General features: G+C 26.0%; 1 protein-coding gene across 6 annotated transcripts in view; it reads left to right on the forward strand.

The window, feature by feature from the left end:
* Window positions 1–17,456, forward strand: part of LOC111637510 (PH and SEC7 domain-containing protein 2-like) — a 62,653-nt gene that overhangs the window by 34,447 nt on the left and 10,750 nt on the right. For 3 of the 6 annotated variants that reach the window (XM_023383010.1, XM_023383012.1, XM_023383011.1), the window contains exons 8-11: window positions 2,378–2,511; window positions 4,301–4,394; window positions 4,759–4,773; window positions 14,402–14,483. In XM_023383010.1, the coding sequence (XP_023238778.1) occupies window positions 2,378–2,511; window positions 4,301–4,394; window positions 4,759–4,773; window positions 14,402–14,483 (325 nt within the window). The remainder of the gene's footprint in view (window positions 1–2,377; window positions 2,512–4,300; window positions 4,395–4,758; window positions 4,774–14,401; window positions 14,484–17,456) is intronic. The other 3 variants (XM_023383014.1, XM_023383015.1, XM_023383016.1) reach the window with 3 other exon arrangements.

Raw genomic sequence — 17,456 nt, forward strand, 5'->3', positions numbered from 1 at the left:
TGACCTCTACCTTGGGATTACCATATAGATTCTCTTCACTCTCTCAATCATCTTTCTTCATTCCATTCATTTATCATTTATTCATATTTCCAGCTATAATTGCATGCTTCTGAGGAGTGTGATACTCATTCAAGACATCTCTTAATATTTTCCAAATTTATTCTCAGCAATCCCCAGCAGTATACACTGGGCATCATACACAATAACAATAATCACTCTCTGCATCACTTTGAAGTGCACCCATATCATTCTTTCATTCACTTGCTTATACTCCTTTAGATATTCATTCACTAAAACACCTACTCCTGCATTGCTTACTGTCTTTTGACACCAGACTAAATCAATACATTCCCATTCACATTCATACATTCCTTGCCTTTCACTCTCATCTCACTCATTAAAGAAAATCTAACTTATAGTTATTTCTTTCATTAATTCATTATCTTGCTTCTTTTACATTCCACACATCCAATTAACATTCACACTTCTGCTCTTTTTTTCTCATTAATCTATTCCAGTCCAGGAGCCCCACCATTCCCAGACTCTGCCTTTCTTTTCTTTTGTCTTCTTTTAACAACAATCATTTTTACATAGTGTTACCCCATACACAACCTCCATCCTGGAGGAGCAGTGATCCTGCCTTAGTCTAGCCCCTAACCTCTGATCTGTTTAGCATGGTATCCCTGTCGGTAGCAAAGCTGCTGCTGACACAACTCACGGTGCCTAAAAAGCACACAAGCCTGTTCATTAAATCAAGGTGGGGATCTGAGAGCACAATATAAAATTGAAGTATACCAAATCATTATTTCCAACAAGAATAGTTGTCAAATTTTAAAGCTATTACCTCAACAGTATCACAATGTAGTTTTATTTTACATTTACATTACAGTGATTACAAATACATAAACTTTTTTTTATGTTAACAACAAATTGTTTAAATTTTAACATATGTAAACTTACTATAATAAAATATGCTGTTTTTAAAAAAGTACATTGCATACTCTTGTATATTTTCAACATTCAAAAAACATCAGTTTCCTATGCCTTTACATTCTATCTGATGGACTCATTCTCACTAAGATCAGACTGAAAATTAACATTCTGCACTCTTAAATACAGTTTTTCATTTTTTTTTAATATTCTATCCCCTGAAGCATGACTAACATTTTTAAAATTCTTTCTAAACTTTTTTCTTATATAAAAAGACTTAAAATTTCAAGACAAAATACATTTAAAAGAAATTTCTTAATATTAAAATTTATGAAAAGTTTTGTTTTATTTAATTATATATTTAGTACCATATTCATAATACTAAATATGTAATACAGTACTATATATTTTATTTAGTACTATATTGCATTAATAGTATATTAATGTCTCAAATTCATTTCCTTGTTTTTTTTTTTATATATATATATATAGAAAATCTTCAAAAAATTTCATTGAGAATTAAAAGAAAATGTATTTAAATGTCTTGGTGAATATTAGTTGTGTTGTGTGTACAAGTAAATGACTGAAGTACTGTTTCAATTTTACTGCAGCATTATGTTCTTTGAATCTTATATACTATAATTGTTTACCAATCCTATTCACATAAGTAAACGTATTAACTTCATCTCATACAAATTATTAAATTACATCTGTTTATGTATATTGTGAATTGGTTTATTAAGTGCAAAAAATAAAGCTATGAAAACTCTGACAATGATGTATTTCTACAGAATCTATTTATTTGATGCTTCTTTAGAATATTATTATTTTTATTATAAGATGTTGGCATCATCTTTCAGTGCCAAATTTATTGATAATATAGTTTATTGTATAAATATTTATAGTATATAACTTATAATTTAACAAATTTAGTAATCATTAAATGACCGTTTAATTAAATAATGTGCATTAATAAGAATAGATCAACTATTTTAACTATACTAACTTAAATATCTTGTGATTAATTTTTATTTTTTTATATACTTAGTTTTTTCTCAAATACAGTTGAGGTTAACATACTCAGTGCCAAGGATGCTCATGTGCATCTTCAAAGTTTGTTTATATTATCGTGTGGGGAAATTTTATCTTTTGTTTATAACAAAGAAGTTTACTTTTATCATTTATTGTATATTTCAAAGAATATATGTCATCTGTTGACTTTGAATTAGTACTCTGTATATTAATTATTTATTGTGTCTGGGCATTTTCAGAAAAAAAAAGGGGGAGTAAAAATTTATTTGACGCTAATAAACATTTTATAATTAAACAAAAAAAAAACTTTTTTTTTAATTTAGCATATTGGTAGGGAATTTTCTTTTATATTTATATTTTATAAAACTCTACATTTTATAAATTTTTAGTGAATATTTTTTATTTTATTTTACAGAATGTAGGAAGAAAGATGACATGTGTGGAGTTCATCGAAAATCTAAATGAATTGAATGATGGAGAGAATTTTCCAAAAGAAGTACTTAAATCCCTCTATCATTCTATCAAATCTTCTTCAATAGAATGGGCAACGTATGTAACTTTGTAAATTTGTTACAGATAGTTAATTCCATTAATAAATTTTAGTAGAGACAATTTAGTCTACATTTTGTGGAATTTAAAAAAACATATATTCAAGATTCCCTTTTTGTCAATTTGAATAACACTTGCTAAAAATCTGTTTCCGATCTGATATGACAATGATTCAGGTTAATAATCTGATTCATTTCATTTTCAGATTGAAAGGAAAGATAAATTTAATAAAAATGAATTTAAAATATCCAGATCTGTTATTAAATTTATATGCAAATTATTCAAAATTCCAATATTATCCTCTTACAATTGAATAATTTTCATATAAATGAATGGCTGTTAACCTTTAAAAAATTCTTATTCCAAGTTAAGATCTTAAAATTTGATATATATATTTTTTTGTCAGATTTATGATTATTTGACATTAATTAGTGCTAAGTTTGATTTTAAGATATTATTCTATTAATATTATTATTTATAATTATTATATGCATTATAAACATAATAATTTAAATATTTTATCATTTTATAAATAATTTTTAATATTTTTGGAGATAAATACAATTAAATGACTGTTGTTCTTTTTGACACTTCCTCTTACTTATTATCTTATTTATATTAATACTTAAATTGTTACATCAAAAACAACTTTTTATGCAAGTTTAAATATATAGTTGTATTATTATTTAAATTGGTATTGTGCACACTTACATATAACTTTTGCTTCTGAAACCAAAAAAAAATTGTTAAATGTTTGTTTAAAAAACATTATCAGTATGTTTTTCTTAATTATTTCTATTATAAGATTTGATAGACCAAACTGCTTGCTTTGGGTAATCAAAACGTAATACATGAATGACTCTGTGAATAAAATGAAATAAAAAATAATGCTTTAGTGGAGAAAAAATTATAAGAACATTATGAAAAAACTAGAAACAGAGTTCAAGCGTTTTCTTGTTACCAGGAAATATCTGAACGCTTGATTAGAATGTCATTATCATGGAGGTGTGCAAACAGACATAAACCAAGAGTGGTTGCTATGGTTGTAGATTGTAGAAGTTTGGGGACAAGAGCATAAAGCACCTTGACTTAGTTGCTATGGTTACAAAAGAAAAATCATAAAACATACAAATTATGAATTATAATCAAAACATTTTTTGGAAATAGCTTATTAAAGTATTTTGCTTTAACAAAAATTACCCTACTTAGTAGATTGTTTTATCCTGTAATAATTTTATAATTCTTAAGTTTTTTTATGAAATTCATAATAAATGTTATGTGATTTTTTTTTTCTTTGTAACCATAACAACCACTTTTGGTTTGTCTGTTTGCTACCCTCCTTGACAACAATGTTCTATTTGAACTTTTATAGGTATTTCTGATGATGATTTATGATAAATCAAAATCCTTTGAACTCTTGTTTTTTCTTTTTAATAATGTTTTTAAGTAATTTTGCTGTCATTAAAGCATTATTTTTCATTTCATTTCTGCAAAGAGTTTTTACAGAGACATTTTTTACCTATAATCTGATTGCTTTTGGCTTATATGTTAATTGAATGCTGTAGAATAAAGTTAAGAATACAGGAAATTATTCTATGTTCTTAACTTTATATTCTAGTAAAATATTATGATGACACAAAATGAAAATCTACAGAAAAAACAAAGATTTTGTTACTTACTTTTTATAGTTATGTATAAATAGCCAATAAAATAATTGATTGAAAAGTATAAATATAAGAAAATTTAAATAAAATTGTTTGAATACTTATTTCTGAAATATTTGTATTAGCAGTGAAGATGATGATGACATTCCACCTCTTCCGGATAATCAAGCAGCTAGTCCAGATAATAAAGGATTTATAGGACACAATCCATTTCTTGAGGTAAATTTTAACTATAAAAATTTTTAATCTAAGGCTTTGAAAAAGTAGCATGAAATCTGTGTTATATTTTAATGTATTATGAAGAATATACATGTAATAAAAATGTTTTCTGTAATCTATTTTATGATTATTTCATCTGAATTTTAGTATATTTTTAATTAAATCACTTCAAAAAATATCAAAATAACTTATAAGAAAAAAAAATGAATGTGCACAATTATTGGGTGAATTATTTTTGTTGATTTAATATGATTCTGTGAAATATATAGAAAAGTTTAGAAAGATCAAATAAGATGAACTTTGTTTTTATTTCTATGGCTACTTCATTTGTTGAACTGGATACAACAACAACTTTCTTTTGTAGACTTTGAACTTTGTGGTAAGAGTAAATTTATGGTCATTAAAGCATGAGATGTATACAATTATTAAAATATTGTTGGAATAAATAAGGTTACCATCAATAATTATACATTAAATGCAGAAAAAGTAAAGACTCTAGTTTATAATCTATAAAACAAGGTTGATTTGGCATTGCCAAGTCAGTTTTATTTTATAGGTTATAAACTGAATAAACAATAGACTAAGTGAAATTATTATAGAAATAAAAATAAAAAGTTTGTCCTTTTCCGTATTTAATGTATGGACTAGGAATTGTAAATTTACCGACTTTTTCAGTAAATGAAAATTAAAATACCGGTTTACCGGTAAATTTTTTCCCTGAAAAATAAAATTAAGGTGATAAAAAATATAAGTAATTTTGATTTCCATTTCACATTTTCTATTTCAAAGGTATAGAATATAAAAAATATAAAAATTAAAGTGTTATTCTAAACAAACTATAATAATAACTTTTAGAAACATAAATAAAATAATACAGAAAAATAAAAATAAAACAGAAATAATATATAGTACCTAATACCATTTTACTGATTACCATTTTTTAAAAAATAACTTCTCAAGAAACTTAAATTATTTAAAGTCTTATCTCCTAATTTTGATCTAATTTTTGTACAAAATAATCCGGGTTAGGTTAAGTTTCTAGACTTTTTCGGACATCATCTTTAAGTAATAAAAATCTTTCCAGCATGTTTAGTAAGCTATTCCACCGGGTTCTACAATCTAAAATTAAAGAAAGTTCTTTTCGTGAGAGTAATGGGGATTCCCCACGAAAATAAGGTTAGAATAATACATATTTTGCACAATCTTAAGGCATAATGTTAGAATCTTGTAATAAATATTTGTATTTAATTATTTTAAACAGTTGTTAGAAGTAAAAAATTTATTTAAGGTACAAATTTTAATGTTATTTTGCAATAATATTGCATTAATGTCCTGTCATAATGTGGTGTATTCAAAATTGCTATTAATTTAAAAAATACGTGAAATATTTACGTATTATTATTTTTAAATATTAAAAAAAGAGATATTTACTTACTCTTTAAGAAAAACGTTGATTGTAAAGATTTTAAACCTTTAAAAATCTCAAAAAACAGCATAGCACAAATCACATATGCTAACTACAGCTTTCTGTACAATTTACAGTGCCTCTCAAACCCAAGAAAGTTTAAATTAAAATTAAACAAAAAATATATCACATAAAATTAATAATTAGGTATATTGTTGCTTACAAAGATTTTAAACCTTTTAAAATCTCAAAAAATGGCACAGCACAAATCACATATGCTAACTAGAGCTTTCTGTACAATTTACAGTGTTTCTCAAACCCAAGAAAGTTTAAATTAAAATTAAACAAAAAATATATCACATAAAATTAATAATTAGGTATATTGTTGCTTACACTTATCTGTTTTTTTTTTTTCAATGTCCCTTTAGCCCTTTTAAATATCTATAAACTCAATATTCTCTACATAAAAATTTCTAGTATGAATTTTTCATTTACAGAATTACCAGTAAGTTTACCGAATGTTTTTTTGTCAATTTACTGGTAAATCGGTAAACCAATATACAATCCCTAGTATGGACATTGGTGGTTATTATTTCAACAATGGTTATTATTACTATTTTATTATTGACAGATTATGGCTAAACTGTTGAAATATAATGTGTGGTTATCAGTAGCAAATATCCATAAATATATTGTTTGTTGTATTAGTATACGGATATTTCATCATCTGAAATAGTAATATTCATGTTCAATTTTTCTTATATACTTTGCAAATGTGAATGATTGATTCTTAAAATATAAAATATTACTAAATATCACTACTGGAAAAATAAATACTGTCTTAAATAGTTATAGCATTACAATCATCTTATCTTATTTACAAAGGCCAAAACATTTCTTACTTCTCAAAATAACATTTCTAAAATCAAGTAAAAAATATGTAACTGATAGTCTTAAGACATGCAGTTATTTAATAATAAACTTAAGAAACTCTTATTTTACTTATGATTCTTAGTTTATTCAATGATAAACTAAGAATCATATGATTCTCCATTAATAAAAACTATTTCTAAATAGTTTTTATTAATGGAGGATATATAAATAAAACCAAGTTAGAGATGGATTAAATAAAATATATTATATCTGATTAGTATATTACATTTATAGATAAAGTAATTACTCACTCCCATCTTAGCTACAGTAAGATGCCAATTTACTGACAAGTGAGTACTCAATATTCAAGAATTTGATACAATGAGCTGCTTATTTATGAGAAAATATTTGGTACAAAAAGCACTGATCAATACTAATGAGAACAAAATACTCTAATCACAAGTGCAGAGAGATTGATATTCTCACAAGTTCCAATTAGATGGCTCAAAGGCTCCAATCTCAGTTTACTTTTGCTATTTGTCATTAGGGATAGTCAAACAACCTACCAGATTATTGGGATATATTAAAGTTAATTTTAATAATTATAAAGGAATTTGACTAGAGGTAGGCTGTTAGGCTGCCAATCTCTTGATAAATTTAATAATTATAAATAAATTAATTTCAATTTAGAAAGTTCTAGAAAAAAGAATTGGCCTGGAGTGGGACTTGAACCTGCAACTCTTCTTACTATGCAGATGGATTGCCAATTACACTGCCTGGACTCCTGTCCAATTTTCACCTGCAGAACTATGAATGATCAAGATATTAATCATAGTGATATTACAGTGCCAATTGGGATAAGTTTACTGTCCATGGCAGGAGTTGCATGTTAAAGTCTCACTTTGGGCTGATTCTTTTCTTCCAGAACTTTCTAAATTAAAATTAACTTATAATGATTAAATTTATCAAGAGATGGCAACCTAGCCACCTACCCCTAGTCAAATTACTTTATAATTAATTATTAAAATTATCTTTAATATAGCTGCTTTGCTTTGACAGCAACACAACAAAAAAGAAAAACTGATTTTGCTTTTTTGTATAAATAAACTTTTTAGGTATAGTACTTTTATCATGTAAAATAGTATATTTCTATATTCATTGGATTTCCATCAGAGATCATGTGTGTGTCATCAACTTGTATTCAACTGTTAGTTAGAATTTTTAAATGCTTCTTTTGTAAAATTAACATGTTTTTAATTATACCACTATCAAAGCAAAGAAACAATATAGCCCAATAATCTAGTAGTTTGTTTGGCTTTAATTTAAAAGTTGAGTTATGAATTGAATGTGTATATTAAGAGATAGTTCCATTTATTCTAACATGATTGTGCAGTGAACATTAAATTAAAAACCCTTCTATCACTAATTACAGTTTTGTTTTATTCTGTTTTACTTGTTTTCTAATTACTTGTTGTCTTAATTATAGTATTTCTCAGAATAAGAATAAAACTGATGTGCTAGATCGTAAAGTGCTCTATCACACTGCCACTGTAGGTAAAAAGCAAAACTACTGTAAAACTTTGAATTTGCAAAAACAACTTTAAACATTTAAACTTCATTTCATACAACATTGTGATATTTTTTGGTCTTTATCTCAAATTTTTTGCAAAAATCTCAGAAATGGATTATAACAACTTAAACCATGATTCCCAAAGTGGTCAATATCGACTCCTGGGGTCAATAAGGCATTTTATTATGTTGAAAATTAGTTGGGGAGTTAATTGAAAATGATTCATTAAAAATTTTATCCAATGGGTTATGTATATGACAGTTTACAATGATGTAAATTTGCACACTTTAAATAGATCTTTTCTATAAAAATGATGTATGAATTATTACTGTACTGGCTCTCCTAGAATTATTTACTTTTACTACTACTACTACTAACTGTATTAGCAAAAAAGAAGAGGGCATCAATTAAAGATTGAGGAATCCTTGAAGAGGTTGACTGTCAATCTCTGGTTTAAACATATATTTTGTCTTATATTTGTATTTTTATTGGAGTTTTGTTCTTTTGGAGGGGGCCTTACATGCTTTGGAGCATTGCCTGATTCTGTGTAAATAAATAAATATTATGTTCTACTTCATAATGAACACAGAATCATTTTTCTTCACAAATATACGGTAATAAATATCAGCTCCATTTTTATTCTGGGAAAGACTAAATAACTTTTGTTTTCTTGCTATTAAATAATTGTTTGGTAACTTATACAGTGGTGTCTTGACTTAAGAGTTTAATTCGTTCTGTGACGGAATGCATAATTCAAATTACTTATATGTCAAATCAATTTTCCCCATTGAAATGAATTGAAATGCCATTAATCTGTTCCAGACACCCAAAACACCGTAATTTTTTTGTTACATGTTTTTAAATAAGAAAAATGTACTTATAAATAACAAATGTTGTATAAAAACACAATATAGAATGTACTGCAATAAATCAATTTTGCAGATGTTGCAGTGTTTGCTGCATAGATAAAGAAAGAAAAGATGGAAAGTTTGAGAAATGAGATATGGTGTGAACTAATGCCTATGTCACTTGATCATGTGTTTTTCTATAACACATGATCAAGTGACGTAGGCATTAGACATTGAAAGAGTAATGAAAATGATAAAATTACTGCAGTTTTCCATCTTCTTTTTTTTTAATCTATGGTTCGCTGCATCAACTAGAGGTAGGGTATCTGAAGCTGGCTCATAACCCAAATTTTAGTTCTCAACTCAAAGCAAAAAATTGACCGAGAGACAGCTTGTATCTTGAAAAACTCTTGGGACACTCATAGGTCAAGGTACCACTATATATTTGCTTGTATCATATTTTCTTTTCCCATTTTGTGTCTATTTCTTTTATAACAATGAATAGTCTAATCAACAATTTAATTTCATTATATTTAGACTCATTGGTTGATAGGTGAATAGTCATTTTGCAATAATTTAATGTTATTTGGGAAACTTGGACAAGGATGACTAGGTATGAGTATAACTTATATATAACAGGGTAACCTCAACTTATGAGTGTTATGAATGTACTCATAAGTTGAGGTTATGCTACGTGACGTTGAGACAGAAAACATTATTTCCCAGTTTATTTATTTTGTTTTAATTTTTATAGTAAATTTGCCTTTTTCAAGAATATTATCATCTATGCAAAAATGAATAGTGAAACTAAATACTAAATGGTGTTTAACTGACTTGTTTGTTAAATGTTTTATCCATAATATGAAATTATTTATAAAGAGCAGAAAAAGCAGATGAAATTCTTGATCTCTGAATTTTTTTTCACCAGCCATCACATAACTGATGTATGTATTGATACATCAGTGAAAATACAATACAATCGTGAAAATTTCATTGGAATTAAAATCTCTACTAAGAAAAAGAAACTACTCTTTCTCAATAACTATTTAATATGTTCTCTTTAGAAATGTTCATAATTTTTTTAACTTAAAATTAAAATATGTTATTTATTCTTGTTCAACCAGTTTCAGCTGATATTTGAATGAAGATTCTCTCCAAGACTTTCCATTCCATTTTTTTAATTTACTACTGTTATCCATTTCATTCCACTGTCCTAATGGTTTTCTCATTCCATCTTTCAGTTTTTCTTTTCTTTTTATCATCATACTGTTACCATTCCATCACCAAGTTTTTCCTTTTGCATTATTTCTGTATTGAATGATTTTTATATCTAGTATTTTGACAGATTTAAAACCATGTAAATTCTGTGAAAAAATACTATTTTTTTCATTATGTTGAAATTCATTTCTATAAATATGCTTTTAATGTAAAGATTTGATATGATAAGTACAAAAGATTTATTATTAATAAATAAATGATACTATATATTAAGTATTGAGATTAGAAGATTATAAAATAACAATAAATTGTTTTAATTCAATTTAATAATTAAACTTTATTTTAAAATAACAGGATGAATGTTTGATAATTAATTTCTGTCTGTATTCCTTTGCAAATACAATTGTGAGATGCGAACCATACCTGTGATTAATTTAAAAATTTAATCGAAAAAGTTCAAATTTTAAACGAAAATATTTGTTGATTTTGATGGGAAAATTATATTTTCTAAATTGAAGGAAACTGGAAAAGTCACTTCCTTCAACGGAAGTTGAAACATCCTTTTGTTTTCCCTTATCTCTTAAAAATCTTAGTCACCCTGGGAGCTGTCAACCCCTCAGTAAAACCCCTTTTTCCTGTTCATGTGGAAAAATACAAAGTGATGATTGGTGAAAATTCGTGAGAAGGAGAAAGAATCTAGCATCATTTGGAGAGTACACCGGAAGATCCAGAAGAGGACCGACGTCAGCTCCCTCCGGTCAACGCCAAAATCAAATCCAGAAGTTTTTATAAAATGAGTTAAATCAGTAAAACTGGAGAAGAAATTGTTTAAATATGTGCCATTCAAGAACTAAAGAAGGAAGTACAGTCATATAAATATGAAATACATAAGAAGATAAAGATGTTAGAGGTAGTATGAATTTGATAAAATTTGTGAGCTCTCTCTCTCAAAATAGCTTTATTTGAATAATCAAAGTTGTATGAATTTGTTTATTTTGTTTCGTTAAGTATTTGGTTTTTATTTGTTAAAAGGAATGTCTCTTAAATATCTGAATCAAAATGGAAGGTTCGTCTCCATAACATATCCATATGCGTGTTAATCCGCGTATCATAAAATTGATTAACTGGTGTCATTGCCCTGACGTTGGATAGAGACTTTGCCGTCTATATCCTATCCAATTTTAACAGCCCTCCTAGAAAAAGTTTAGAGATCGAATCTCGTGATTCTGAGTTGTGTAAGTGGTACTCTTGGTTAGTATCCTCGGCTAATTTCACACAATTATCATAAAAATTTTATGATAATTTTATAAAAATTTTATTACTAAAATGAGGTCAATATATGCACAATTGTCTATATTTGTCTTGAGGTAATTATTCTTAACTTAATATTGTACAAATAGATTTAAACTATTTATTTAATTTGTCTTTAAAATTAATTTGTCACAAAATCATTTTAATATATTAATGTTTTTATTTTTTGAATGTGAATACAGCATAGATTTCGATGATATTTTATGTCTGTATACAGCTCTGTAGCTTTCCTCATGATAAAAGAATTGAAAGATTTTATTAAATTTTTCTTTTTAATTAGTTATGAAATTCAAATTATAGATATAAGATTCATGAAAATTTTTCTAATTTAACAATAGACAAAGTTATATTTTATTAATTTTCTTTTAAAGAAGTTATAAGTATTTCAGAGTACTTATTGTCATTTATCTTTTTACTACTGAAATATTTTTCTTGTAGATATTTTTAATTAAATCAAGACATTACATTCAAACTTTATTATTTGAATTCTTCAGTTTCACAAATTACTACTGAGTTTTTTTTTTTTTTTTTTGTTAGTAAAAGCATTCTGATTAAAAAAGAAACATATACTTTTTCTGAAAAAGAAGCAAGTTTAAAAGATAAAAATGTATTTTGTGAAATGTAATTAAAGATTTTTTGTAGAAAGAAGTTTAATGTATAAAATTTTTCTTACTGTAGAAATATATAATACAGATAAGCAGAAAAAAGAACATGATACGGACAAGTTTCATTATTTGAAATTAAAAAATGCATGACTTTTCAAATAGCTATTGTTTTCTAATTTAAAATTGTAACAGATGGAGTTTGATTTTAATGTGTAATAATTAGTTTTTGGAACAAAATTTGTTAGAAAGGATTAAAATATGATTATTTGTTTTATCATTATATCATATTTAAACTTGATAGTCATTTTTCATGAGAAATTTTTAATTTGAAATCATAATTTAAAACATATATAATCAGTTTCTTGGTTTCTTGCTAAAATTGAAGACATTTGATTCTGAAAACTTTGCTTCTTGTCTTCACTTAACCTATATATCTATGGTGTTGCTGCATACCCATTCCCTGTATAGGGGACATTAGATTGGAAAAGATGTTTTGCAGATGGATACCTGCCTGCTGTCAGTCCTCTTTTTCGATCTAGACTTGGGATGTCCAAAGTTAGTAAGCTCTGAGTGGGATAAATGATTGTGTTCTTTGTCGTTGCCAATAAAAGTACTCTCTGGTTTCTATACTGTTTAATTATTGTGATATAACAAGAATTGTTTTGTTTGGTGAAAACTTAAGGAAAGTAACAATCATTACTTTCCTTAAGTTAGTTTTACCTACAAAATTTGATACTTCAAATAAAAATGAAGTAAATATTATAGTAAACTTTCTATTCTGTTGATCACTTTATATCAAGCAAATTAATCAAATGGCATATTTTGTTTATGGAATATACTAAAGAATTTTTCTTGTTTCTTTTCATTTTTATTTGAATTAAAATGATTTCTTCTCAAGTTTAAAAAATAAAAAAAATAAATCTGCTTTTAACTGCTCATTTTATGACTCCTTGCTTTTATGACCGGAATAAATTTTTACTATGATTTATGAAACACTGTATTTAAGTGCTATTTACCTGGTGTTAAAGAGTTCAAACTGTTTCTTGGAATAGAATTTGGGCATATGATACCAACTTTATAGGAACTTGGAATTAAATTTACAACATTTCTCTTAATAATTTTTTCAAGGAATCAGTTGTGTTTGAAAAGTTAGTCTAATTTATTTATGTGAAAACATATTAAAAGCAAATTAAATAAAGAAATAATAATTAGTAATTTAATTAATATATATAATTAAACTTTATTAAAAAATTTGGCCAAATTTAGAATTTTTTTCTTGCTTTTTTAAAAACATTTTTATATGTATCAGTCTTATCAAATTTTATTTTCATTACATAAAATTAAAATAATCCATAACTTTTTCAGTTTGCTTATTGAAAGACTTATGTTTAATTAAAAAAAAAAGCAAATAATTAAATTAAATTATAAATCCAAATTTAAGAAAAGTTGAATTTTTATTGTTTAGATTTTTTTATAAGCAATAACATTAAGTAGATCAGGAGACTCCAACCTTTTTGTGAGAAGGATCATGTGAACTATAAAAAAACAAGTCTGAGAGCCAGATATGAAAAAATTATTTATTTATTTATTTTTGAACAACGATGGACATAAATTAATGTGAAATTTGCAGCTTCTTTTTTAAAAGAATATCTTCAAAATTGGGAATACATTTTATGGCTCAGAATAGTAAAATCTTTAGATATTTGTTTGATGATGATGATCAATATTTTAATTTTATGTATTTTATTTTTGAAAAGATTTGTTCACAAAGATAAATAAAAGCAATAAATAGAAAATAACCCTGTGCACAGAGTTCATAGGAATTTTTTTTAAAACTCTTTTGGAAGAGATCTGTAAGAATTTAACAAACTCTCCTCTTTAATTGGGTTTTTATAAAGATTATTTGAAGCAAGATCTATTAAATTTAATTGGCTTTTCAAAAGTTTGTGTGCTTTGAACTAGTTTAGATGTTTATGATAAAACACATAGGTGAAAATCAAGTTATGTGGACCAGATAAATGTTTTGGGGCCATATTTGGCCCGCAGGCTACAAATTGGAGACTCCTGATGTAGAGTAATGTATAAAAAAAAATTTAATTATAAAACTAAACTAAACTTTTTTTTGTTTTTTATTTATTTATTTTTAATTAAAAATAATAATGAATTTTATTATTTAGATTCCTAATCCCAATTGTGCTACTGAATATAAGAAGGGCTATGTAATGAGAAAATGTTGTATTGATCCTAATGGCAAAAGAAGTACGTATTGAATTAAATTTTATAGAATGTGTGTAACTTTCCAACACTATTATCTAATTTATTTGTTAATTTTTGATGAAAGTAAACAAAATCTACAAAACCCGCCTAAATTACAAAATTTTACTTGTCTATAAAAGTGAATGATAAATGTCTTTTTTTTTATGAAATTGGTTTGGGAAGATTTAGAATAATGTGACCAATTTTTAAAAGTAGTCAAAGCCATTTATTGTGAACATATTCATTTTTAACATTATCACCATGTACAGTGACACATTTTGTAAATAATTGATTCATTTTTGCATTCCATTGAAAGAAGTCAATGGATCAAGAAAGAACCAAAAGTTGTTTTATGCATTGCATGCATAAAAAAATCTTTTGGTTCTTTCTTACTCAATTTTCATACAGTAGCCAGCTAGAACATTGGCATCCGATGAAATGTAGGGACTGTTCGACATTTTTAATTTTGAGAATGGCCAGAAGTCTGGTACCTGACCTGGACCATGGGGAAGATGCAGAATAAGTAACTTTAGGTTCTTAAACAACATTGCTGTTTCCTTGCTGCAGTATGACCATATATTATCATGATGCAAGAAAAAGATGATTTGTTCTGGCCTTACTTTAAATGTGTTTTGAGTGTTTGTAATACTTCACTGAATTGATTGTTTTTCTCTTTGCATACAATCTCCCAATGCTAAAATTTCAATCACTAATTGTTGTATTGTTCAGGATGAGGAAAAAGATTTTATTTTTAAACTTGACTATTGCAGCACAGCATAATTAAAACTTTGTACATATAGACTAGATATTCATGGCTAATAATTGGTGGTGGTTATGTTTCTATTCCTGCATTTTATAGTAGAACTGAATTATTAGTCCATTTTTATAGTTGTTTATATTCCAAAAAAAATTAGTTTTTTTAAAAAAGTTTAAATAATTTTGATTTATCAAAAAATTACATATAAAACCAAACCCTCTTCTTTAATTATCAAACATCATTATTTTTTGTTTTATTGGTGATCCTAGTAATAATTACGTTAATTCCAAAGTATTTTCATCTCCCTTGAAAGGTTTGAAAATGCTTGGAGATTGATGTAAATATTGCTAGGATTTCCAATGAAGCAAGTTATAGTGAAATATATATAATTATTAATAGTATTTAGAAACTTAACAATAGTATTTAGTATTTTGTTTTCAGCATTTTATGAAAGTTTGACTAATAAATTGTTAAATAATAAACATTTACATCTAATTTTTTCTTTATTGAACAAAAACAATTTCAAATATCCTAAATGTAGTTTTAGTTTTAACTCAATGGCCATTAGTTTTGTTGCCAGTTGCAATATCTTTGATGAGAATAATCAGTTTCTTTTGTACTTTGACACAATGAATTAATTGATAGTTTTGACTTTGAATTTTATACTATTAACAATTTTTTAAGTGAAAGAGTCATTAATATGTTGTTTATTTTTGCCATCCTTTTAAATGTGCACTCAAGCAACATATCAATATTAAATTGTTCTTTCAAAATTGTGTCCTGAAGTAAAGAAATTTTAGTTTTAGTGGTCAGACTTATCGATACAATTTAGTAATATATAAAATTTTGTGTATTTTTGCATTTATTTTTTAAATATAAAATTTATACTTACTGTGTACAACAAGAAAAAAGGGAAAAAAATTAAATTGTAAATCAAAAGTTTTAAATGAAAAAAAAAACTAAGCTTGTAGTTTTTGAAAATATTAGTTATTTATAGTTATTGAATGTATCATCGTCAATTGGCTTTATATGCTTTGCAGGCTTATTGCCACCTTCCCCCATCTCTCTTCAAAATGTAAAATACTATTACTACAGTTTTGAGTTAAATTAATGTAATTGTTCTTGCCCTTGCCAGTTTTTTTTTTAATTTCATCTTTTCATCATTGAGGAAATCTTCCTACTTGGTATTTCTGTAAGTTTTGGTTAATGTGTGTCTACCAGTGTAAGCTATATGTTCATCTGAATTTTCCATCTAAACCATCTGAATTTTCTTAATTGTTTGAATTACTACATCAAAAATTGCACTTTTAATAATACAAATAATTTCATATCTTTGTATTTACAGAAGAAATTTGGCATGTACATTTGAATTTGTAATGTTCTAATGCATTAATTTTTGAATAAAATTAATAAGCACTACACTGATGGCTTTGTTCTACATTTAGAATGTATTTTTCTTCCTTGAAGGTGGTTATTAAAAACAACCTGAAAACAACCAAATTTCCAATCTTTCCAAATATGTCAAATACTTTGATTGTTTACTTTTATATAAATATTTCCATGGTTTCATTCATTCTAACTGCATGTACCCTTAGAGAGTTCCACTACTCATAATCAAACTTGTTTTTTTACCCTATCCTTTAGGCTAGTCATTTATTTGAGGTCCTTTTTCTGTTGGTCTATTCAGAATGTGGGCTTAGTGGAACAATCTTTACATGAAGATTTTTTACATTTTAAACACATTAGTAAATCGTTATTTTATAATTTGTAATTTTTATTACAAATTATAAAGTAATCATTTACAAACAAAAGCAATTTCAGTTAGTTATATTAAAATGTTATATTTAAGTATATATGTTACCGCTAAAGCTCGAAATCCGTTAATGTGCGCATTACCTAGCTAATCTGCAGATTAACTAGGGTGATCTGTTAAAGCTGCGAAAATTATTCCATTTCTCAAATTACCTAGGTAATGTTCAGATTATCTAGGTAATCTGCAAATTACCTACTAGGCACTCGGTAAAGTGAAAATAAGATTTTTGCTGGAACAACAGCAACGTTTCTGTACGCTTAAATTAACATAATGTTATTTATTTAATTTTCAATATCTAAAGAATCAAGTTAATACAATCAACAAATTAGTTGATTGAATCAATCATCAATCAATTAAAAAAACTTTAATACAAAAATCAAACGGTTTAAAATATTACTACAATTAG

Source organism: Centruroides sculpturatus, unplaced genomic scaffold, assembly GCF_000671375.1.
Source record: "Centruroides sculpturatus isolate CEXI.00-Female unplaced genomic scaffold, Cexi_2.0 scaffold824, whole genome shotgun sequence".
Classification (NCBI taxonomy): Eukaryota; Metazoa; Arthropoda; class Arachnida; order Scorpiones; family Buthidae; genus Centruroides; species Centruroides sculpturatus.